This window comes from Cervus canadensis, chromosome 12 (genome assembly GCF_019320065.1).
Source record: "Cervus canadensis isolate Bull #8, Minnesota chromosome 12, ASM1932006v1, whole genome shotgun sequence".
NCBI classification, from domain to species: Eukaryota; Metazoa; Chordata; class Mammalia; order Artiodactyla; family Cervidae; genus Cervus; species Cervus canadensis.
In genome coordinates this window covers 57,852,143-57,877,982 of record NC_057397.1, presented here as the reverse complement: position 1 = coordinate 57,877,982, position 25,840 = coordinate 57,852,143, and the positions used below count along the sequence as shown (strand labels likewise).

The window sequence follows — 25,840 nt, the reverse complement described above, 5'->3', positions numbered from 1 at the left end:
CCAGTGTGTTTTAAGGAAAAGGTGTAACATGGCAGTAGTAGGCATTCTGAGGATATGAGCAGTAGCTTTCCCTTGTCTCTTAAGTTCTACTCCGGCCACTTGAAGAGGGAATGCTTTTGGCTACACCTGATGTCATAAGTAGGTGACCAGATAGCACCCAGTTCATGAGAGGTCTTGGGCTGATTATCTCTCCAGGTGTTCCATTGATGTGTCCAGTGTCTGCCAGGAACCATTAGTAGAATCGAGGTGAAAGGCCCCTTTTATTTCTTTAGGGTTAATGCAGAGGATGAGATGGCTGGATGGCATCACCGACTCGATGGACATGAGTTTGGGTAGACTCTGGAAGTTGGTGATGGACAGGGAGGCCTGGCGTGCTGTGATTCATCGGGTCGCAAAGAGTCGGACATGACTGAGCAACTGAACTGAACTGAATATCCTCATTGGAATGTATCTATGGCCTCACCAGCTTTCTGTCCTAAATAAGATGGGCTAGTGTGATGCCCTATGAAACAGTAATATGCTTAGAGTCTCTAGTCTCTGGTCAAATGAAATTAAGGCACAGAGCTGAAGAGTTGATGTTACTCTAAGGCGGTGTTCCTCACCCTCTAGTGTGCATCAGAATCATCTGTAGGGCTTATTAAAACACAAATCACTGACCCCACCTCCCAAATCAGTAGGTCTGATGTGGGATGGAGAACTTGCCTTTCTAACAGGTTTCAGGGGCTGCTGCTGCTTCAGGGAGCACTCTTTGAGAATGCTCTGAGGCAAGTTGGTGAAGACTTGTTGCTCTCCTTGCTAGGTGAAAGGAAATTCCTTTTGGAGGAAAAAGCATTGGCCAGATTCAAGCTGCATATGTGTTGCCAAGGGTGTACTGATTTGTTGCATTAAAGAGACCACATCTGGAAAACTACCTTAGACATTTGATTAAGGTTGCTCAAGACAATATATTAATAACATCCAGTTAAAATGGACAAATGCCAAGAATTGCTACCCATGAATATGGGTGTTACTTATCTCTGAAAGCCCCATCTGCAGTATTGCTTTTGATTTCCTACCATGCAAGAGGGAGATCTCTAATATTTTTCATTTGGCTACTTCAACCATAAAAATGTTTATCCAGGAAGCCAGTACGGTTCTTGGGCAGACTATGAATCTTGGGCAGCTTCTAGGGCAGGAAAAGCCAGTGAACATAACTTCCAAGGACAGGAGAGGGGATGAGAGACCTCCAGTTGCCAGGGTCCAGCTCATGGGTCATGTCCTCCCCATTAACTCCTCCAACACGATCCCACCAAGCCCTTGTCAAAAACCCACTGATCATCTGACCCCTAAAAGACCAGTCTCTGAAGCTACCACATTGAATCTAGAATCAATACATTCATGTCAGTATATCTTAGCCCCATCTAAAATTTCATCCTTTCCTCCATAATCTAGTACCCTCAAACCAATGTAAATGTATAGTGTCCTATAAATAATATATAATCCTTTTTCCAGATTTAAGTTTGACTTGACCTTTCCAGAGCACTGGTGGGTAGAACTCTACCTACAGATGAAGACATTGAAGAATGGTGGGAATGGGATATGAGGCTATTTATTGTCTTGTTACAAAGTATATCTTTTGGAGGAATGCCCCAGCAGACAAGGGATGAGGGTCTGCCTTGAGGGCTGTGGGTTCAGAATCCTGCGTGGGTACTCTGAACCTTGTCATGTACCCCCATGTCACATCTTGAGGTCCCACTCATCACAGTATCCCTCATCATGATAGATCTCTTATACGACAGGGAAGCAAATTTAACTGATGTAATCTGATAACCTGCAGGATCAGTCCGTACCTTTGGTTTTCAACTTCAGCCTTGAGATAGTAAAGCAGTACTGAGGCCAGTAGATGGTCTGTGTGATTGATCCCAGTTAAGGCCTCTGTATAAACCTTTAAGATTCTGGCGGGCAGGTGCGGAGGTCTCATCATCTTGTAGCTACCCAGGACAGGCCTCGTGTGTATGTTTTCTTGCTTACTAAAGGTGGCACCTACCAGTCTGGAGTGGCCTTTAATCCATGTGTTGCACTCCACACCTTGAACCGAGAATTCACAGGTGCCAGTTTGTCACTTTCTTCCTAAGCCAAACAGTGCCCTTAGAAGCACTCACTTCAGCCCACGGACCTTGAATACATGATGCTCTTTATAGCTTTCTCGGTTTCTCTGGTAGCAGCCACTCAGCCTTGTCTCCACTGGGCACATCACTCTAAGAAGTTCTTTGAATCCAAGTGATTATAAGATAACGTGATTAATTGCTTTTCTGCTATATGTCATGGGCTTCCAGATTTCCATCTTTAAACACTGACAGAATGTTCACTTGCTTTTGGCCCCAGTTAGGCCAGAAAACTAGTTCCAGAATTCTTCTCATTTCACTAAGTTCATTTACAACTCATTCTTTATATCATTGCCATGCTGGCTGGTCTTAGTTGCAAACAATAGAACCCCACTTTGACGAACTGAAGCAGAAAATGGATGGATGTTGGGTGGCTTGTTGGATCATTGGAGAGGCTGGAGAACCAGAGAGAAGCAAAGAGGAACAACACACAGTTAAGATCATGCCATAACATCACCCTGTCACCAGCGCCAGCAGGCACTTCCTGAGCTGTTGTCCCTGGACACTTACTTTGGCCCCATGGGTATTATTGATCCCACTGCAAATGCATCAAGTAATCTGACTGTTCTTTTGTACAGGAATCTCAATGCCTGGAAGAATGGCCTAGCTTAGATTTCGTGTCTGTATTTTTGTTGTCAGGTTGCATCCATCCTTAAGTTTGTGCAGCATCCGAACCTACTTTGGGATTCCCCAGAATTGTACTGCTGGCCAGATGGAAATGAAAACGTTCACTCTAGAGCTCAGTACAGACAGAGTTAGTTAATGAACTAGGAGAAATGTTCATCGTAGTACCAACGGTTGCTTTGAAATGTATGTCCACCTCTGCTATTCACGTCTTTGTCAGCTTCTTCACAAACTTTTTGAGACACAAAGTGTCCTTAGAGGCTATCCAGGAGTTCGTCACATTCATTTTCCTGATGAATGCTCTGAGACTAAAAGACAGAAAGTCACCTTCCAAAGGTGACACCAGTAGTTAATGGCAGAGCTGGGACCAGAACTACAGAACTGGCATTTCCAGCGAAGAATTAGATAAAATCCTGCCATGCTAAATGCTAGTTAAATAACATGATGATATTCTGAGTACAAGATTAAGGACACAGGAAATGTCACAGTGGGTCATGTTAGCAGTCTTTACATCTCAGTCAAGGTTTGGTTTCTGAGAATGAAACCCAGGACATTTTATGGAGGAACGTAGATGATTTATTTAAAAGATGAGGGAAATATGCTCCTCCTGTTTTTTCAACCATTTGGGACGAGTTCAATAACAGGCTGACTACCCATTATTTAAAGTGCTATTATGTGTTATAAAATTACCTGTTCCAGAATTACCAGCTTCAGGAGGTGCATGTATCATCCAGCATATGATAAACATAGTTTAAGGTTTTATTGTCTTTGAGTAATATGTCCTGTGAACATTGGTTTTGTTTTATGTTAGACGACTCAGTCCTCTTTTGATATCCTTCTTCGCCTCCACTCACATTGGCATTCCTGCCTGCATCGTGCTTTGGGGAAGAGTAGTTTTCAGGGAGAGCTGGGTGGCAGCTTAGCATCAGGGTTACAGAGGACAAATCTGGAGTGTAGACCCAGGTTCCTATCCTGGTTGCCGCTTACTACTTATTGACTCTATAAAAGGTGCTCTTAGAGTCTCTGTTTCCCCATCTACGAGGTGGAGATAAGAATGTCCCTCTCAAAAAAAAAAAAAAAAAGAATGTCCCTCTCACAGACTTGCTGTGAAAAGACCTGGTATATGAAAAAGCACAGTGCCTAGTTTATGGTAGGTGCTGAATAAATCAAAGCTCTCATTTATTATCAGTAATGTTAGCTCAGGGATAAGGCCCTTAAAGTCTAATTCAGACTGGTTGTGGGGATTGCAAAAACAATTTCAGTAAGAATTGGATTCCATGTTCTCACTTGTAGTCTGAGGGTTTGGATTAGGTCAGTGCTTTGCAGACGTGATCTCTGAAGGTGCGCTGAGGTTACTGGAGGGAAAGGGGAACAGTGAGAGATGTCTCAGAGGGAGGGCTTCCTGTTCAGCCAATGCAGCTGTGCTTTTATTTACTGAATGTATTACGCCTCTTTGTACCTCTTACTTAAAGAAACTATTCCTTGGCAGAATGCACACATACATACACACGTTTTAAAAACAAAGTCCCTCCCAAGTCTAAAATTCTGAACGGCTATTAGCTTGTAGCGGAGCGTGAACATTAGTAGTCCACACTGGATCAGATCTGAAGACATGCTTTGTTTGTCCTGTACATTATTTTACATGTTCACATTAAATTTTTCTTTTTATTTGGAGACTTCTCATACAAATCCAGATTCTGTTTTCTTATGAAAGCTTGAAATTCCTGAGAGTTCTGTGTTCCCACTCCTTGATAACAGTCCACTAGAAGTGAGTAGCAGCTGCTACCCAACTACTCCTACGCTTTTGAATTTATCTGCCTGGCCACTTGAGTTATCAACATCTGGTTTATCCTTGTGGATTGCATGAACAACAACATTATTGGATTAACCAATGTTGACACTCTCGAAGGATTAGACAGAGGATGTGACTTGCCTTTTTTGCCCCATAAGAAAATTGTTTTAATATAGCAAAAGGTACATGTGTTAGTTTCATTTTGTCCACCCAGGACAATAATAGTCCTAAAGTGCTGACCCTCAATTTATTTATAGCTGTTGGGCTTGAAGACTTAAACACAGTGTGTTTTAATTCTTTCCATCATAAGATTCAATTTCCAGAGATTCAGAATTTGTAGGAACTAGACTTTCTTGGGACAGCAAACAAAGAGGTAAATGCTACCAGTTGCTCATGCCTCCCCTGTTCCACCGCAGTCCCAGAGGAGGATACCCGCACAGAAGCTGGGTGTTCTCCCCCTCGGGACAGAGAAAATGGAAAAAGTACACTACTGTTTGCTCTCCAGCAAGCTCCTGTTAGGTGGTTTAGGCTTCAGCATCATTCAAATAAGTATCAAATTCAGCCTCATTCAAATAAGGGAGATGCAATGTATCTCCTTTATCTCCCTCATAGTTCAGTTGGTAAAGAATCCGCCTGCAGTGCAGAAGACACCGGTTCAATTTCTGGGTCGGGAAGATCCCCTGGAGAAGGGATAGGCTACCCGCTCTAGTATTCTTGGGCTTCCCTTTTGGCTCAGCTGGTAAAGAATCTGCCTGCAATGCAGGAGACCTGGGTTCGATCCCTGGGTTGGGAAGATCCCCTGGAGAAGGGAAAGGCTACCCACTCCAGTATTCTGGCCTGGAGAATTCCATGAACTATACAGTCCATGGGGTCGCAAAGGGTCAGACACGACTGAGCGACCTTCACTTCCAGTGTATCATCGTGGCAGTCCTCTCTTGGCTCAGTCACTTGCCCCATCAGGGCAAGATGAACTCTATACTGGTCCAGAGTCCTCTGCAGCTCTTGTCCTCTAATAGTTGGGCTTGCCTTTAACCAGACTTGTTAATTGCAGTGTTGTAATCACATCTCATATTTACTTCCTAATTTTTTGTCTGCCTGGTCTTTCGTTTACCAAGAACTATGGGTTGAAATTTCTCATTGTGATCATGGAATTATCCACTTCTCCTCGTAGATTTGTTGTTTTGAATTTTATATATTTTGTGCCATTTTATTAGGTTAATGCCTTGCTCAGCAGTGTATTTTAAAGTTTATCTGTTGCAGTTTGTCTGGAATCTGAATGTTTTGTGGCCAGAGATGTTTAATTGGTCACAGTGCGGAAAGTAGAAGTCTTCATTCCCCTTTTTATTTTTCAGAGATGTCTCAGAGTTCATAGTTCGATGTTCATAGTTCACTGATGAGACCCTTTCCCTATTTTTTTGTGTAGCTATAGATTTTCTATAGATTTCTTTTTTATCTTTAAACATTTTCTCACATTTCAGTGGCATTTGGAAAGAAAGAATATATAAGATCAGTGCATTCCCCCTTGATTCAGATTTTTCATCTTATTCTACATGTTCTCTTTTGATAATTTCATTCAATCATTTTAGTTACCATTTTTATAATGATGACTTACAAATCTGTAGCCTTAACCTAATCTCTTACCTGCAGAGCTCTGTTTATTTAACTTCCTGTTAGTAGATACAGACACTCACATGTCCCATGGGCAGTTCTTACTGTCCATCAACAGGAGAATGGACAAGCAAATTTTGATATAGCCATGCAATAGAGTGTGTGTGTTAGTCTCTCAGTCATGTCTAATTCTTTGCAATCCTTTGAACTATAGCCTGCCAGGCTCCTCTGTCCATGGAACTTTCCAGACGAGAATAGTGGGATGAGTTGCCATTCCCTTTTCCAGGAGAACTTTCAGACCCAGGGATCAAACTCAGTTCTCCTGCATTGCGGGCAGATTCCTTACCATCAGGGAGCCACCAGGGAAGCCCAGTACGGTAGATTGTAGTTGTCAAGAATGAAGCGTTGATACACAGGACACCAGGGATAAATCTCAAAATGATGCTAAGTGAGAAACCAGACAAAAAAGGATATATACTGTATGATTCCCTTTATGTAAAATTCTAGAAAAATACCACTCTATAGTGATAAAAAACAGATCAGTGATTGCCAGCGAAGGTTATGGGTGGGAGAAGGGGTATTGAGGAGAGAGGGGGTAGGAGGGAGGGATTACCAATAGGCAAGAGGAAACTTCTGGTAGTGATGGATAGATTGGTACCTTGATTATGGCAATGATTTCAAAACCTATCAAAGAATGCACTTTATACATGTTCAGTTTATCATACATCAATTATACCTGAATAAAGCTGGGAAAAAAACCCTCAGAATTAAGGACTTTTAACAGGAAAACAACAATCCTTGCCCACTGTTCTCTATCTCCACCCAGTCGTCCTCCCTCGTGGCAGGTACTTTGAGCTCTTTTGGGTATTCGCCTGCTACGTAGGCCATATTCTACCTAATATGCTTAGTTTGTTATTTATTGATTTATCAGTTTACAACTTCAGGCAGTATCTGTTCAGTCTTTCAATCTTTCCTCCATTATGGTAGTTGATAATTTATTTATCTTATTCTTCCACTTTTATTTCTCTCAACCTAATAGAACATGTTACAGTGCTGAATCAAGTAGTATACTTTGATTACATTTACTTCTGTAATACCTACGCCACCCCCCCCCCCCGCTCCGTTAATGCAGCAATCGCATTTTTCCCCATTTGCTTTGTTTCCTGTGTACCTATGGCTAATTTTTTTCAGATGTTCCAGCAGACTTGTTAGACATATAGCAGTAATTATCCCAGATGCTCAGAATATCATATAATCTGTCAGTTCCAGTCCCCCACTTCCAGTCCCTTGGAGATCTTCCCCTTCAGCTGTCTGTCTTCTTATCAGTATGTCCTGGCTGCTTGGTTTAGATTCTCAGTTGTTGTACTGTGGCTTCCTCTTGCCATTCTTAGAGTTGGGTCAACTAATTCCTGAGTCCTGTGTCATTTTCCTTCCTGATTTATTCATATACTCCTTCAGTTGGTTTTAGGAATACTGTATCCTCTAGTTGCTTCCTTAAAAGCTTTATTTGAAAGTTAAAAATTTGCTTCCTCACAGGGCCCAAAAGGTCATTATTTTACTGTCACCTAAATGTTTGGTTGGATGTAGAATTCTAGATTGAAAGTAATACTCCTTCAGAATTTTATAAATTATTTCTGCATTGTCTTCTAGCATCTGATATTATCAAATCTTGAGAATTTAATTCCTTTGCATGTGGGCTATTTTTTTTCCAGCTGGAAATATTTATGATCTTTTTTCATCTTGATGGTTTGAAATTTTTTGACATGCCTTGTCATTGTTCCTTCATTGCTCTGGATAGTTATAATTTATTCAATAAATATTTATAGATAAATCACTCTACATTCACACAAATGGTTCTAGGCATTGTGGGTACAGCAGTTAAAAAAACAGACGAAATCCCTTCCCTTTGTGGAATTTACCTTCTGACAGTGAAGGCAGAAATAAACTAGAGAATATATCAGTTCAGTTCAGTTCAGTTGCTCAGTCATGTCCAACTGCAATGCCATGGACTGTAGTATGCCAGGCGTCCCTGTCCATCACCAACTCTTGGAGCTTGCTCAGACTCCTGTCCATCGAGTCAGTGATGCCATCCAACCATCTCATCCTCTGTCGTCCCCTTCTCCTGCCTTCAATCTTTCCCAGCATCAGGATCTTTTCCAATGAGTCGGCTCTTCGCATCAGGTGCCCAAAGTATTGGAGTTTCAGTTTCAGCATTAGTCCTTCCAAAGAATATTCAGGACTGATTTCCTTTAGGATGGACTGGTTTCATATCCTTGCAGTCCAAGGGACTCTCAAGAGTCTTCTCCAGCACCACAGTTCAAAAGCATCAATTCTTTGGTGCTCAGCCTTCTTTATGGTCCAACTCTCACATCCATACATGACTACTGGAAAAGACATAGCTTTGACTAGACAGACCATTGTCAGCAAAATAATGTCTCTGCTTTTTAATATGCTAAGTTGGTCATAGCTTTTCTTCCAGGGAGCAAGCGTCTTTTAATTTCATGGCTGCAGTCACCATCTGCAGTGATTTCGGAGCCCAAAAATAAACTAGAGAATCTATAAAACTAGTCATATAATGAGATGTCTGATAATGATAAGGACTATAAAGAAATACAAAGCATAATAATGAACCAGAGAAAGACAGTATAATTTTTATGAAGGGCGGGCAGGGTATGCCTCTCTGAGGTAACAGTTGAGCCAAGACACAAGCTGTGTGACTACCTGGAGGAGGAGTGTTCCAGATGAAGGGAAAGCAAATGCAGAATCCCGAAGCAGACGTATGCGTAGAATGCTGAGAGGCAGAGAGCCAGTTTGGGGGCAGTGGAGTAAGAGAGAGTTAGAAAGGGAAACTGGAGACATAGCCGAGAGTAGGGAACTTAAGGCCTTATAGGACTTAATAAGGACTTTGAGATTTTTTTTCCCTTGGAGTCTTCTGGACAAGGATAAATTTGCATTTTAAAGAATCAGAGAAATTGACTGTAAGATTAGCAAGAGTGGTAAGTAGTAAGACCTGTTGTTTGGTTGCTCAACTCTTTTGCAACCCCATGGATTAGCATGCCAGGCTCCTCTGTCCCTCAAACTTCCCAGGCAAGAATACTGGAGTGGGTAGCCATTCCCTTCCTTATCCAGGGATCTTCATGATGCAGTGATTGAACCCTCCTCTCCGAGACTCCTTCTTTGGAAGTTGGTTCTTTACCACTGAGCCACCGGGGAAGCCCAGTGAGACCTTTTAGGGTTATTTCAGTAGTCTAGGTGAAATGTATACTGGCTTAGATGTAGTAACTTAATAACAGTGAGTCCATATAGTCAAAACTATGGTTTTTCCAGTAGTAATGTGAGAGTTGGACCATAAAAAAGGCTGAGCACCAAAGAATTGATGCCTTCGAACTGTGATGCTGGAGAAGACTCTTGAGAGTTCCTTGGACTGCATGGAGATGAAACCAGTCAATCCTAAAGGAAATCAGTCCTGAATATTCTTTGGAAGGACTAATGCTGAAACTGAAACTCCAATACTTTGGGTTCCTGATGCGAAGAGCCGACTCATTGGAAAAGATCCCCATGCTGGGAAAGCTTGAAGGCAGGAGGAGAAGGGGACAGAAGAGGATGAGATGGTTGGATGGCATCACTGATTCAATGGACATGAGCTTGAGCAAGCTCTGGGAGATGGTGAAGGACAGGGAGGCCTGGCGTGCTGCAGTCCATGGGAGTTGCAAATAGTCGGACACGACTGAGCGATTGAACAACAACAGCAACAAGTGGTCACATTTGAGATATATTTTGGAGGGAGAGCCAATGGATTTGCTGATGGATTGGCTATGGAGTGAGGAAAGGAGAGGAGTAGAGGATGGATCTTTAGATTTTTGGCCTGAGTAACTTGGCGAATGGTGGCACCAGCTCACCGAGATGGGGAGACTAATGCAGTGTTTGGCGGTTTGAGTTGTGTTTTTGACGTGTTAGGTTTGAGATGCATGTTGACAGCCAACTGGAGTTGTCCAGAAGGCAGATGGTCATTCAAGTCTAGGATTCACAGGTGAGATAGAGGCCAGAAATTGTGAATCCTTCATGGAGAGTTGGTGTTTAATACCGTGATTCTGGATTTGTTTCTCCTGAGGAGTTGGGTTTACAGAGAGTAGACAGAGGTCTGAGGAGTGAGCCTGGAGTGCTTCAATATTTCCAGTTGGGAAATGGAAGAAATCAGAAGAGAAATGGAAGAAATCAGAAGAGTGAGATCCATAGGAATTCAGGAAAATTCGTATTCTAGAAGTCAGTTGAAAAAAGTATCTCAGGAGGAGGGCAGAATCTACTGTGTCAAATGTTGAGTTGAGTAGAATGAGGACTCAGAATTGACCATTGGATTTGACAATTTGAAGCTTACTGGTAACTCTGACAAGCAGTTTCACTGAAGTATGCAGACAAAACCAGATTGGAGAGTGGGCTCGAAAGGAAATGGAAGAGAAGAATTGAAGAAAGTGGGTAAAGCTAACTATTTTCAGGGTGGGGTGTTTTATAAAGAGGAAGAAAAAAATGAAATGATACCTGAGTTGGGGTGGGAATGTGGAGTCAAGGAAAGATTTTTTTTTTTTTATGGTTAGAGATAATAGAGTAAGTTTGTATGATGGAATCACTGTAACAGAGGGGGGAAATTATTGCAAGAATAGGAGACCATTACCAGAGGAAAGTCCTTGATTAGGAAAGTGGGGAGGGATGCAGTGTACAAATGCAAGACTTGGTTATGAGTTCAAGCCATTCAACCATTGAAATAGTAGAAGAAAGAATATGGATAAAGTAGGTTAGGTTTGGTACCTTTTGTGAGAGGTTAAGGAAATTATCTTCTGGTTATTTCTGACTTTTCAGTGAACTAGGAACAAAGTCATCACCTCAGGAGAGAATGTAAAAGAGTTAGTTGACTGACATTTTAGCCCAGACATGTTTTAGTAGCAGGATTGCAATGTGCTGCCAACCTTTCCAATGTGGAAACTGGCATCCTTCTGTTCTGAAAAATATTCTTAATTTCTTTATTTGATTGTCTTCCCCACTCCCATCTTCCTTGTTTATTTCTGTAAGTCCTTTAGTCAGGAGTTGGACGCTTAGACTGGTACTCCTATGGGATGTCTCTTCTTTCAGCTTTATCTTCTAGTGCTTCTATAGAGTTTTTAATTTCAGCTATCTTATTTTTAAATTTTCCTTACTATCTGATTCTTTAATGGAAGCAATAGCCTCTCATTTAACTGACTAAGGTTTTTGTTTGTTTTGTGATTTGTTTCCTTCTATTCCCTGGATAATCTCTGTTTCCTCCACATTTCATTTTATCTGCTTGCTTATTTTGAGTTTCTGTCTCTTGTGATGTTTTCTTCAGATGCCTGATGATGCTTGGCTGCCCATGTATGTTTGTGTGGGGCCCTGAAAAGCTCGGTGTGAGTGAACGGGCCTTGTTACTGGCGGGCTTCATAGGAAGGTGAGCGCGAGGGCAACTAGCTTTTTCATTGTCAGTGTGTAGAGGTCTTTTCTCCAAGGCTGTTGAATTTTTTCAAAGTTTGGGGATGGTAGGTATATATGCCTTTGGGAAACAGAGCGGGAGAAGGGGAGGGCTTCCTGTCTCCATAGGTAGACCGTTCCTCAGTCCCTCTCTTCACTGTGGATTGTACTTCTGCCCTGCTCTGTGCCTGATACCCAAGTGCAGAACGTCTAGTTCCATCTCTTCTGGAAACAACCTTGGTAGGATGCAGTGGTCATCTGGCTGCCTGGGTAGGGGCGTGGGGTGACATAGTGAGGAACTAACGTGTGAACGTTCCTCCAGTTGTAGCCTTTTATGCTACTCTGTGCTTCAAAGAACTGAGACTCTCAGATTCTTTAGGGCAAATGAATCAGCTCATTCTCACATGAATCCCTCCACTCCATCTTGGTCCCATTAAGTCACTTACCACTCCTCTAGTAGCTTCCTGTCGCTCAAAGTTTGGGGCTTGCTTTTTTGTTGTTTTGTTTCATTTTTGTCCTTCGGAGAACTCTGATATGCTGACGTAGTTTCTCTTGTTCGCTTACTAATGGATTTGTCCTGTTAATAAGGAGGTAAGGAGGGGAGAAAGGAGATAAACATATGTGCTCAGCCTACCAGGTTTTTCCAGAACCTGTCCACACTCCCTAAAGGGTAATAATCATAATAACTAACATTTATTGAGAACTTAACTTTATGCCAGACTCTGTTCTAAGCACCTTACATTTATTAACTTTGTATTCATAACAATCTTGTGTGTGTGTGTTAGTCAGTCAGTCGTATCTGCCTCTTTGCCATCCCACAGACTATAGCCCACCAGGTTCCTCTGTCTGTGGAATTCTCCAGGCAAGAATACTGGAGTGGGTTGCCATTCCCTTCTCCAGGGGATCTTCCCGACCCAGGAATTGATCCCAGGTCTCCTGCAGTGCAGGCAGATGCTTACCATCTGAGCCACTAGGTTGAATATTTATTGAGTACGTAACTATATGCTCGACAGTGTTCTCAGCACTTTACATTTGTTAACCTTGTATTCATACCAATCTTGTGAGACAAGTACTATTATTATTGCCATTTTACAGATGAAGAAACTAAGGCACAGTGAGTTTAAGTAACCTGCCAGAGCTATAAAACTGGTAAACGTGGAGCCAGCATTCAAACACAGCTGTCAGACTGTAGACGTCTCCTGCTTAACATTCTCCCGTAGTACCCCACTCCTTCTTTTATAATCCAAGCAATAGCATGTCATCTGTGCTCTCTGTGATCAGGTCATCTCTGTCTACTGCATTCTTGACTTCAAGTCTTTGACCTTGTATTCTATTCATACTGAACTTCTTTCCCTGAATCCACCATATTCTTATGATCCTCATGCCTTTTTTCATGCTGTTCCCTCCACCCCAAACATTCCTTTATTCTCCAGAATGCTCACTATAGTGATAGGGTATTTTAAGATATACTTGCATGCATGCCCAGTCATGTCTGACTCTTTGCAACCCCATGGACTATCACCCACCAGGCTCCTCTGTGCATGGAATTTTCCAGTAAAGACTACTGGAGTGGGTTGCCATTTCCTCCTCCAGGGAGCATATACTTATAAATTGATTATTTGTATAATTTATTTCATATAGCGATCAACTCATACTTTTGATTTAACCCTAATGTCTGCTTGAAAAATGCATAATTGTATAAATTAATATTCCACTGTGTATGAAGGGTTCTTATGTCTAATCAAACACTTATCTCCTCAGATTTGATTGTATTGAGAGTGAGATTTAAAATTCTTTTGGAGTTTAAGTGAAAAAGTGTATGCTAAAAAATTCTAACCTTCTAACCTGTTTTCTAACCTTCTCTTATTGTTTGTTTTTTAACAGCTTTTTCTTCCTCTGGCAAATCTGGAATGTTCACCAAATGTTGAAACTTTCCTTTGCAAAGCTTTTGTACCAACCTGCACTGAGCAAATTCATGTGGTTCCACCCTGTCGGAAATTTTGTGAGAAAGTGTATTCTGATTGCAAGAAATTAATGGACACTTTTGATATCCGATGGCCTGAGGAACTTGAATGTGATAGGTAAATTATGTTTTTAGCTGAAAGCTACTGATGATATTTTCATACTGGTATTAATTTTCAAGAATGTTAGTGACAAGCTTTCATTATTTGTCAACAACTATTTATTGCACACTTAATATACGTTAGGCACTTGTATATCAGCATTGTACACAGTGGTGAGCAAAACCAGACTTGGTTCTTGTTTTTAGAGAACTTGCAGTGGGGTGGGAGGAATAGAGAGTAATCAAATAAGCATAAAATTAAATGCACAATTACACCTGTGTTAATACAACAAGTGAGGGTGCAAAGTTCTGTGAGAATGAATTAAGATGCCTTTGCTCTAAACTGGGGGGGAAATGGTATTATTATCAATTCATGGACCTTTCTGCATATGTCTTGATTAATTACTTTTGTCTGCTAATCTCTAGACATTGAAAGCTAATAATTTGAAATATTCTGCTGACATAATGAGACTTCATATAATAAATCTGGGAACAGTGGTGACGGTTCTCTTTGTTTCTTTATCCATAGACTAAAGAAACTCTAGAGCCTTTGTGGAGCTCGTACACTTCTGCTAGATGCATAATCACTTTCTAGAACAACTGATAATACATAGTAAAAGTGAAGGTGTTCTTACTGTACATCTTAGAAAATCCCCTTCTATGGAAACTTTTCCCCAAACAATGAATCATATGCAAGAATACTTATTGTAGCATTACTCATAATTTTTTTTAATGAGAAAAAGTCTGGGGGCTTCCCTGGTGGCCCACTAGTTAAGAATTTGCCTTGCAGTGCAGGGAACACTGGTCCGGGAAGATACTACATGCCACAGAGCAGCTAAGTCCGTGCTCCACAATTACTGACCCCACACCCTCAAGCCCATGAGCTGCAACTATTGAAGCCCATGTGCCCAGAGTCTGTGCTCCGCAGCCAGAGAAGCCATGCAGTGAGAAGCCCCCACACCCACAAAGAGTAGCCCTCACTCACTGAAACTAGGGAAAGCCCTCGCAAGCAATGAAGAACCATCACGGCCAAAAAAATAAGATTTCTTTAAATGAGAAAAAGTCTGAAAGTCCGTTGTAAGAATAAGTAAATTGTGATGTACTTACACACTAGGATACTGCCATACAGTTACGAGGGCGGTTGTCCTGCATCTGTCAACATAGATAAATCTAAAAGTTATAAGTAAAAAAAAAAGTATGATATATATAGCACAGTGCCAAAAAAGTTCAAAACCTGTAAAATAATACTGTATAACATTATAGTTGGAAAAAACATAGTAAGGGAGGAGAAATAAAAACTGAACTTGTAGTAATGAATACTTTGGAAGAGAGAGAGAAAAGAGAGTAGGACCAGAAAGGGGTCCCAACTGTATCTGTAATAAAGTAAAACATATACTACCTTTTGAAAAAACTAGTAGAAACATCCATGTTTTTATACGGGCATACATTTTATTATTTTCTATTCTTTCTAAGGCATATTTAAAATGCTTTCTCCTTTAAAACCTCCACTAATTTCTTTTTTTTTTTAATTTTTAAATTTTTTGGCCATGTGGTATGTGGGATCTTAGTTCCCCGCAGGGATCAAACCCATGCCCCCTGTGTTGGAAGCGTGAATCTTAACCACTGGACCCACCAGGGAGGTCCTCCACTAATTTCTAAACCATGTAGCTCCTCCAAAATAATTCTGGGTGTGTAGAAACTCAGTGATAAAGTTCTGCACAAAGCAGAAATATCACTTGTATCATTCTGGACTGCCTTGAACAAGGGAGGCAGTCAACCATACCGCAACAAAACGGTGATGTGTGTTCAGCTGGTCCTCAGCCTTCCTCTTGGTGATCTTCTTGCCCTTCTTTATAAACTTAGAAATCACTTGAACTTTGTCTTCTCCACCCAGGAAATGATCTCATTTCAGTCATTTTAATTGTCATCACCTTACTATGTAGCTGATCTACTTTGCTTATGGGTATTAGAAAATAAAAATTCATTTCCCCAAGACTTATATTTCAAAATATTTCAAACAGATAAGTCAGCATCTTTCTGTCTAGAGACTACCAATCAAGATAAATTCTTTCTTAAACACTTAGCCTTGAAATCAGAATTTATTTAACAGTTATTAATTGATTGTTTTCCAGGAAGGGAGTTTTCATGTTCACTTGCCTGATACTTAATATATATGTTAGTGTATTGGGGCCCCATTAACAACTACAAGTTTTTAGTCAATTTCAAAACTTCCTCCCCAACTGTAAACCTGTATCTGCTTAAGTTTGTATGTCTCCCCATCAGTTATGAATGCATAAGGAGGGACTTCCCTGGCAGCCCAGTGGTTAAGAGTCCATGCTACCAATAAAGGGGGTGTGGGTTCAATCTTAGGGAACTAAGATTCCACATGCCATGTGGCTGGGCCAAAAGATTTTAAAATGATAATAATAATAAAAGAATTCTAGAATGAATACATAAGGAATAGTTTATAGTTGTGAAGTATAACATTAAAATAGTAACTCAAAAATGTTGGCTGCTTTTATTTATTTATTTTTAAATCTTTACAGATTACAGTACTGTGATGAGTCTGTTCCTGCAACTTTTAACCCACACACAGAGCTTCTTGGTCCTCACAAGAAATCAGAACAAATCCGAAGAGACATTGGATTTTGGTGTCCAAGGCATCTTAAGACTTCTGGGGGACAAGGCTATAAGTTTCTGGGAATTGACCAATGTGCACCTCCATGCCCCAACATGTATTTTAAAAGTGATGAGCTAGAGTTTGCAAAAAGTTTTATTGGAATAGTTTCAATATTTTGTCTCTGTGCAACCCTTTTCACATTCCTTACTTTTTTAATTGATGTTAGAAGATTCAGATACCCAGAGCGACCTATTATATATTACTCTGTCTGTTACAGCATTGTATCTCTCATGTACTTTATCGGATTCTTGCTAGGCAATAGCACGGCGTGCAATAAGGCAGATGAGAAACTGGAACTTGGCGACACAGTTGTTCTAGGCTCTCAAAATAAGGCTTGCACCATTTTGTTCATGTTTTTGTATTTTTTCACCATGGCTGGCACTGTGTGGTGGGTGATGCTTACCATTACTTGGTTCTTAGCTGCTGGCAGAAAATGGAGTTGTGAGGCCATTGAACAAAAAGCAGTGTGGTTTCATGCTGTTGCATGGGGAATACCAGGTTTTCTCACCATTATGCTTCTTGCCATGAACAAAGTTGAAGGAGACAACATTAGTGGAGTCTGCTTCGTCGGCCTTTACGACCTGGATGCTTCTCGCTACTTCGTCCTCTTGCCACTGTGCCTTTGCGTGTTTGTCGGGCTGTCTCTTCTCTTAGCTGGCATTATTTCCTTAAATCACGTTCGACAAGTTATACAGCATGATGGCCGGAACCAAGAGAAACTGAAGAAATTTATGATTCGAATTGGAGTCTTCAGTGGCCTGTATCTTGTGCCATTAGTAACTCTTCTGGGGTGCTACGTCTACGAGCAAGTAAACAGGATTACCTGGGAGATAACTTGGGTCTCTGACCACTGTCGTCAGTACCATATCCCATGTCCTTATCAGGTAAAGGCTATCATTTGTATTATTTCACTATTTAATTTTAACATGGCATTCCCTGGAAATATCTTTGAATTCGTCATGAAGCTAAAATTAGATTGCAGGTGAGAAAATCCAACAGAGGGAAATGTTCCCTAGGCATCAGTGGAAACTGGGATGAGTGTCTTAAGAGTTGTTTCCTCAGTTTTAGCTTCAGTTACAAAGATAGTAAAGTGCCTCGTTTAGCTGTTCTTTTAAAAATTAAGTTAGATTGCAAAAGCAGATGAATGGTAAAATGAAGAATAGAGTCAGAAGAACAGGCTCTTGTCATAGGGAGAAGAAAAGGAACTTTTGCTAAGTTGGGAGTAGTTTTTAATTCTTTAGTTGAGAAGGCCCTTATTTGGGTTTATAATAAGATGATATGTAATATATAATTTTATATTTTGCTCGTATACACTTTTAAAAACAGAATTTTTGCCTAAACTATCCTGTCATTTCTTGTGACAAAAAGCACAATTAAAACAAAACATGATTCATGTGTTTCTGATACTTCTGATTAAAGTTGTGATTTTAAGATTTAAAAGTATCTGAAAATAGAAAATCTCTTAGAGCATTTTAGTTGAGTTTTTAAAATAGAAGCTTTGTTTTTAATAGATTTTTAAATTTTTCTTGAATATCTGTATATGGTACTGACTAATGTTGCTTGTGAGTGCTATGTCATCACAGTGTATCAGATCAAGCAATGTATGGACTGAATCATTTTACGTAGTAATTTATATTCTAGAAAGTTATTGCACTGTAACAGTGAAACCTGTTTTACATACTGGTGTGTGGGGATAATGGTTTTACCTGCCTTACAGCCTGTCCATAGTCTGTTATCCATCATCTGTTTTTACTATATAATCAATAAGGAAGTACTCTTAAAGTGATCCTGCCATATTTTGTCCTAGATTGCTCATATTTTTGGCAAACTTGGGGGGAAGGCAACCGTTACATACTGCTAAAAAGTATAAGATATATGATCTTTTAAGATTACGTCTCATGTAAAGAAAAACTGTATTAGAAGATAAAGTGAGAAAATTCTAATCTTATAATGGGGAAGGACTTTATGATATAAAATGCAGGAGCTATGAAAGAAAAGATTGCTAAATTTGACTAAGGAAAATTTTTTTTTCAGATTCTGCATGGCAGAAAACCCCACCACAATCAAAGTCAGGAGACCAACTGGGAAATTTTATTCACACTTCACATCATAATTAAAGGGCTAATTTCCTTATTTATAAAGAGGTCCTATAGATCAATACTGACTCTACGGGCTTCCCTGGTAGCTCAGTCGGTAAAGAATCTGCCTGCAATGCAGGAGACTCCGGTTCGATTCCTGGGCTGGGAAAATCCACTGGAGAAGGGATAGGCTACCCACCCCAGTATTCTGGGCTTCCCTGGTGGCTCAGAGGATAAAGCGTCTGCCTACAATGTGGGAGACCTGGGTTCGATCCCTGGGTTGGGAAGATCCCCTGGAGAAGGAAATGGCAACCCACTCCAGTATTCTTGCCTGGAGAATCCTGTGGACAGAGGAGCCTGGTGGGCTATAGTCCATGGGGTCGCAAGGAGTCGGACACGACTGAGTGACTTCACTTCACTTCACTTCATAGGTCAATAAGAAAAAAATCAACAATCTGGTATATAAATGACAAAAGGATATGTCAAGAGGTCACACAAAAAAAATAAAACAAGCTATTCTTAACATAAGAAAAATGCAAATTAAAATTATAATAAAATCATATTTCTGCTTATGACATGACAAATGTGGTTTTATAACCACTGTATTGATGAAACTGTGGCAGAATACACGTTCTAGACTTTGCTGCTCAATTAGTTCAACCTTCTGTGGAAAGAATTTTGATAATATCCATTATTTAAAATGCACGTACTCTTTGATCCTGTCCTTCTGGGACTTTATCAACAGATCTGCTCACAGATGTGAGATATTACATACATACAAAGATAGTCACTGTAACATTATTTGCAATGACAATAGGAAATAACCTGAACGTCTATTAGTAGGGGTAGTTGAATAAATTATAGTTCATTCACATAATGGAGCGGCCTTTAAAAGGAATGTTCTACTTACACTGATATAGAATGGTTTCCAAGAAATATTAGTAAGTGTAAAAAGAAAGATATAATGCCTAATGTATAGCATTTTGATATTGTATAACATTCTAAAAATATTTGAAAGTTTATACTTGAAAGAAAAGTATGATTTAATTTTTACAAATTTCCACATTTTTTTCATTTTACTGATGCTTACTTTGTTCTCACTAACCTAGTTTTTGTGACATAAACATCAATAGTGCATAAAGACTGTAAATACTATGCTGTTAAAAATGAGTTTAAATGTATTTTTTTTATAGATTGTAGTTAAGGAAAATAGATAAATATTGAGAGGCACATATTTTGGGAATTATAAGAGGCTGCTATACTTACAGAAAAAAAAATGCCAGATATCAAGCCAAGATGTAAAGACATCCTTCCTAAATGTATTTAATGTGTTTTTCCCTTTCTAGTTATATATTTTGATAAAAGTTCTTTGTTCAGAACTTCTGTGAGGAATGTATTACACTTATATAACTATCCATTATGCCATATCAAACATTTCATAAGACCAACTGATTTATACTTTTGTTCAAGTTTTGCATTAGCTGTATAGATTTCTCTTTACTTTAAATTTATCACTGAAATTCTTCTTATTTTTTTGCAGGTAAATACAGAAACTCGACCAGAACTGGCCTTATTTATGATAAAATATCTGATGACATTAATTGTTGGCATCTCTGCTGTCTTCTGGGTTGGAAGCAAAAAGACATGCACAGAATGGGCTGGATTTTTTAAACGAAATCGCAAGAAAGAGTAAGCATCTATTGAATTATCTGACATTGTTTTAAAATAAATAGATCAAATAGCAAGGAACTATTCAAATCATCACTGTACTGGAGTTTCATTATATTAACTGTGTTTTCAAACTGTAGTCTTTTTTCATTGAGAGAGATGCTTTATTTTAGTATTTGTTACAGTAGTCTTTGACATATACTATTCTATTGAAATATAAATACAAAGTTTGTAAAATGTACATTTTCTTTCCATGGCTTATAATATATCCAATATTATTATTGCTATCATTGAATTCATTGTTTTGGGTTCAGCATTGTAAATAATTTTATCCTTTTTTATCAGTGATAAAAGATGAAATGGGTCAAATATCAATATATATTAAGCAACATAGAATATGATTCAAATGTGGTATATGATCATTACCTTTAAATTTTATTACACATAGTACTGACTTAACATGCCACTTATTTGCCTTGTTTAAGATGGTAAAAATTTCAACTTATGGAGTATTCTATAACAACATAGTAGACTTACATTTATGAGTAAATAGTTAATTTTATTATTTACATATGTTATAGGTTATGTACAATTGATGTAATATAGAGTTTTTAAACTGTTTCCAATTGGTTTGACTAGTGGACATTTTTGTGGTAAAAATTTTAGAACCTTTTTACAAATTAATTTTTGAAGTCTGAAGAATTCGCTTAACTGGACTTTAATTTCTTTGAACTATTATTATATCTCTATCCCTGGTGGCTCAGATGGTAAAGACTCCACCTGCAATGCGGGAGACCTGGATTGGATCCCTGGGTCAGGAAGATCCCCTGGAGGAGGGCATGGCAACCCACTCCAGTATTCTTGCCTGGAAAATTCCATAAACAGAGGAGCCTGGCAGGCTATAGTTTATGGAGTCGGACACAACTGAGTGACTAAGCACATCCCATATTTATGTGCCCACACTAACTTCAGAATAACTTGCTATAACTTGAATATTAGAAAGAAAACAATTGTATTTAAACAAAGACCATTAATTATATTCTATACTCTCTCTCTCTGGTATGCTTTCACATTTTATATCTTTGTTTATGATACACATACAAATAATCCCCTACTTTATGCCAGTTTGAGTTTTTTTGCCCTCATCTTTTGATTTTGCATATTTAATTTCTTTCTACTATTTATGCTGACAAAAGACACTGACAGTGTATGCACAAAAGATTTCACTTTGTGGCAATCTACTTATATCTCATAGCATTTATAATCCTAGATTTTTATAAATAATGTAAATCATATAGAATCTAACTTGAATGAATAAGGATTTTTGGCACAAGATGTATGGTATGCTTTACGGTTTCTATTATAACACTTAACCTTTATCCAGTAAACTCTGCTTGAATTTTCTTACAGTCCAATCAGTGAAAGTCGAAGAGTGTTACAGGAGTCATGTGAGTTTTTCTTAAAGCACAATTCTAAAGTTAAACACAAAAAGAAGCACTACAAGCCAAGTTCACATAAACTGAAGGTCATTTCCAAATCCATGGGAACCAGCACAGGAGTGACGGCAAATCATGGTACTTCTGCAGTAGCAATCACTAACCATGATTACTTAGGACAAGAAACTCTGACCGAAATACAAACTTCACCAGAAACATCAGTGAGAGAGGTGAGAGGGGATGGAGCGAGCACCCCCAAATTAAGAGAACGGGACTGTGAGGAGCCTGCCTCCCCAGCAGCACCCAGCTCCAAACTCTGCGGGGAACAGACGGACAGGAAAGGCCAAGGCCGGGCAGGCAACGTGAATGACCAGAGCAGTGTGTCTGAAAGTGCGCGGAGTGAAGGAAGGTGAGCTTGGACTTGCCTCTCTTAAATCATATGACTATTTCAAATACTGCCTTACACATTTTTCATTAAAGCATAACATTTTCATTTCCAGCATAAAGCTGGAAAGAAAGCATTCTTTGAGATGACAGGTCTATACATTTTTAGTCCAAGTCAGTTTGGGGTTAAGAAGTCTGGATTCTGCCTATAAATGCTCTTTTATAGTTTAATTCTTAGTATTGGGAAGAGCCTTTCATGTATATTGTTTAAATAGAAAAGTAATGTTCATTTCTATGGTAATTGTTAAGAGTTGCTTGTGAATTTAGGGAAATGTTTGATTCATGTACAATACAGGCCATTAAGCTTCAATTAGCCCTACATTATAATACTGTCTAAAAGGTATTTGTCATTTTATATGAGTTTGATTATAAAATGTTTTTATTTTCTGAACATGAAAGGATATTGACATTACCTTTAATGAATTTTTCCAAATGATCACAAGTGGTCTAAACACAGGTAAGTATTGAATTAGCCAAAATATTGACAGCTGACTACTTTAAGGTCTCAAGGCTGTCTTACCTCATCCTCCCAAACTAGACCAAATGTACCTCCAACAGCTTTTGCCTACTAGATTATGTATTATTAGATAAGTGCCTTTATCGTCCCCTAGATTTGTAAACTCCTCAAAGGTGAAGCTGAGGTCATACTCATCTTTGTGCTCCCAGCATCTTACACAGGGTCTAATCCATGGGGGGGGGATCAACAAAAGGTTTGCTAAACTAAGGGCAGGAATCCTGTCTTATTCCCCATGAGATACCATGCTTAGCCCGTACAGGGGTGGTGCTTGATGAAGTTTCTGAAGTTAGCAAAAAATGTATTTGAAAATAAATTATTTGTACTTTGAGGTGTTAAGAGTATGCATAAAGAGTTAATTATTTTCTGGTAAAAGTGGTTACTGGTTAGGAGTAAAACTCACGGAAAGAGAAATAGCAGTTGTAAGGACATCCAGCATCATGTCTGTGCTTTGGTGTGTATGCGCATCAGCTTTTGTTGTGTTACCTAGGGTAACCCCGAAGAGTGATGTCCCCGAAGCTGGCCCAGTACAGAGCAACAGTGTGCAGGCGTCCAGTTCTCCAGAGCCAGGCAGCCTCAAAGGCTCAACATCACTGCTTGTTCACTCGGCTTCAGGAGTTGGAAAAGAGCAGGGCACTGGCGGTCATTCAGACACTTGAAAACCAGGTCATCGTGTTACTGAGAAGTGGATTCCTGCTACACTGGAGATGACAGTACACTGTCTTCCGAGAATCACTGTTACAGTCTTCTTTTGCACTTAAAGCTACGTCGCCTCTTGTTACACTGGAAACAATAGATTCTGAGAATGTGATTCATTTCACACAGAGGTTAATGGCAGCAGTATATCTCCCCAAACGGAAATGTGCAGGTTAATAGTATTTTTCAAGTTGTGTGGGAGGAGAGACTGTTAGAGGAATCTTCCTTTTCTATTTATGAAGATTCTCCTGTGTCAAAAGTGTTTTAAGTTGTACTATGCTGTTTCACTTTTACAGTTATAAAGTCAAGATTTTTCTTTGCTGAAGTATTTAAAACTTATCTTTATAGCATTTTTATATATTTGAAAATGAATTTTTATGTTTTGAACTTTTTTTTAGAAATCCTCAAGTCTATTCAGATATTTTTATTATGTTATTCCAATAGCTAATTTTAACACTATTTTGGTAGCTTTTACATTGAATTTCTAAGAAAATAAGTATTCTTTTGTAGTATAAAAAATAGTTGATACACTGAAATTCATTTATAATGGAAACTCAACTTTAAAAATCTGTTTACCTTATCATCTTCAATGTGTGAATTTTATAAAGTCTAGTTGTTTTAGGAATTTCACAGATCTATTATGCAATTGAAGTAAGGTGCTTACTGAGTGTCCAATGTTGATAATATTATGCTGCTGACTGATCCTTCTGATTTTTTTAAATGAAATGTTCTGAAGGATTAGTAGATGAATTGTTACTCTTTTATAAATTAAGCCAAGTGCAAGATGAATTGTTACTCTTTTATAAATTAAGCCAAGTGCAAGATGAATTGTTACTCTTTTATAAATTAAGCCAAGTGCAATTGATTCCTTTTTTTAATATATCATGACTACCCGAGATTGTGTTTGTATGACCATTTACAGTTGCTTATACATTTAACTTTTGTTTTTTAACATCTAGAATACTACTGACTTTTTGCATTTTTGCAGTATCTTTCTCAGACATAATGTAGAATTCATCTGTGCAGCTAAATAGGATTTTGCTGAATATTCAAACATGTGCTAGCAGTATTAGTGCCAAACAAATGGGAAAAAAAAATATATAGTCCTGATAAACAGAAAATGTATTTCAAATAACATACTCTGAAATATTAAAGAATTTTCTTAATTTTGTTTTCAATGAATATCTTTCCCTGAACAAAGCTTTCTTATGCTTTTGGTTTTTTCCTCTATTTAACATTCTGTTAAAGCGTAAAAAGAAAATCATCATGTACTGTATGAAAGATGTAAATATTAACTTTTCCACATTTTTTAACTTTGTATACAACAATTTTGTGTGATCTTTTCAGTAATAAAATGTTCTCTGTATATGAGATTATAGAGTAATCTATGGTTATGCACAGTGTTCCTGGCCCAAGAAGTGGTATAGTTTTTCAGATTGGTGGCTCTATGACTAATAAGCCAGAATAGGCTCTTTTTTTACCTGGAGAATCAAAAGACAGTCAAGACTAGTGTTATTTTTTCTTTGTCACAGTTTCTTCTCAAAGTATAATTCTTGTTCAGTCACTGAGTCACATCCCACTCTTTGCGACCCCATGGACTGCAGCATGCCAGGCTGTCTTCCACCATCTCCTGGAGTTTGCTCAAGTTCATGTCTATTGAGTTGGTAATGTATAGTATAATTATAGAACTGTTTTTGTCATAACTTTTTAAAGCCAAGTGTAGACCTGGGATATGGAATAAAGCAAAGGGAACCCAGGACCCTGCTTTCACTCCTGACAATGAGAAATAAAATAAGATCATCCTGATAACATTAGAAAAATCTAATAAGATCATGTGAAATTGCCAGATTAAGATTTGGGAGAAGAGAAATTCACACTGCCAAGCCCAACTGGAGCTTCTTTTGCCTAGGAAGCATTTGACAATTCGGAAAAGCTGGCTGAGACATTGAACGGTGCTGTTATCAGCCTCAGACTCTGGAAGACGAGGACAAGGAGAAGGGAGTCAGAATTGTGACCTCAAAGGGATGCATCCTAGGAGAAGGATGAACTATAAGGAAAGCGGCTCTGCTTTGTTATCTGGGTGGACTAGAAAAGTCTCTAACCCTGGAATTAGAATAAGGTGGATAACTGTGACCATTAGGCATCGGGCAGAAGCAAATGAAACTTTTCTTTGGAGGAAGAAAATGTCATTTTACCTACTCTGTGGATACTTTTTCAAATACAATGTCCATCATATACTCAGACATACTCAGATATGCAAAAACAATACTGAACAAGAATTGGTACAAGCATCAGACAAGAGAAAAATATTGAGAGATACTCCTAAATTGCCAGGCATAGGTTCATTAAACTAGTATAATTTAAAAAGAAAAGAAAACAAAAAAAGACAAAGAAAACAATAGTGAGATACCACTGCACACTTATTAGAATGGTTAAAATCCAAGAAATTGACCACATCAATTCGTGCTGAGGATGCTCTCATTTATTGCTGATGGGATGCAAAATGGTGTAAGCACTTTAAAAACATTTGGGCAGTTTCTCACACAGCTGAATGTCGTCTTACCATATGATCCAGCAGTCACACTCCTAGGTGTTTAACTGATTTATAAAGATACACTA

The 25,840-nt window shown here is 38.9% G+C and overlaps 1 protein-coding gene across 2 annotated transcripts in view; it reads left to right on the top strand.

Moving 5' to 3' along the window:
• FZD6 (frizzled class receptor 6) overlaps positions 1 to 24,588 on the top strand; it is a 35,315-nt gene extending 10,727 nt beyond the window's left edge. For both annotated transcript variants that reach the window (XM_043483806.1, XM_043483805.1), the window contains 5 exons: positions 13,528 to 13,724; positions 16,252 to 17,269; positions 20,004 to 20,152; positions 21,542 to 21,976; positions 23,016 to 24,588. In XM_043483806.1, the coding sequence (XP_043339741.1) occupies positions 13,528 to 13,724; positions 16,252 to 17,269; positions 20,004 to 20,152; positions 21,542 to 21,976; positions 23,016 to 23,184 (1,968 nt within the window). In that variant the 3' untranslated portion in view covers positions 23,185 to 24,588. The remainder of the gene's footprint in view (positions 1 to 13,527; positions 13,725 to 16,251; positions 17,270 to 20,003; positions 20,153 to 21,541; positions 21,977 to 23,015) is intronic.
• Positions 24,589 to 25,840: the final 1,252 nt, after the last annotated feature.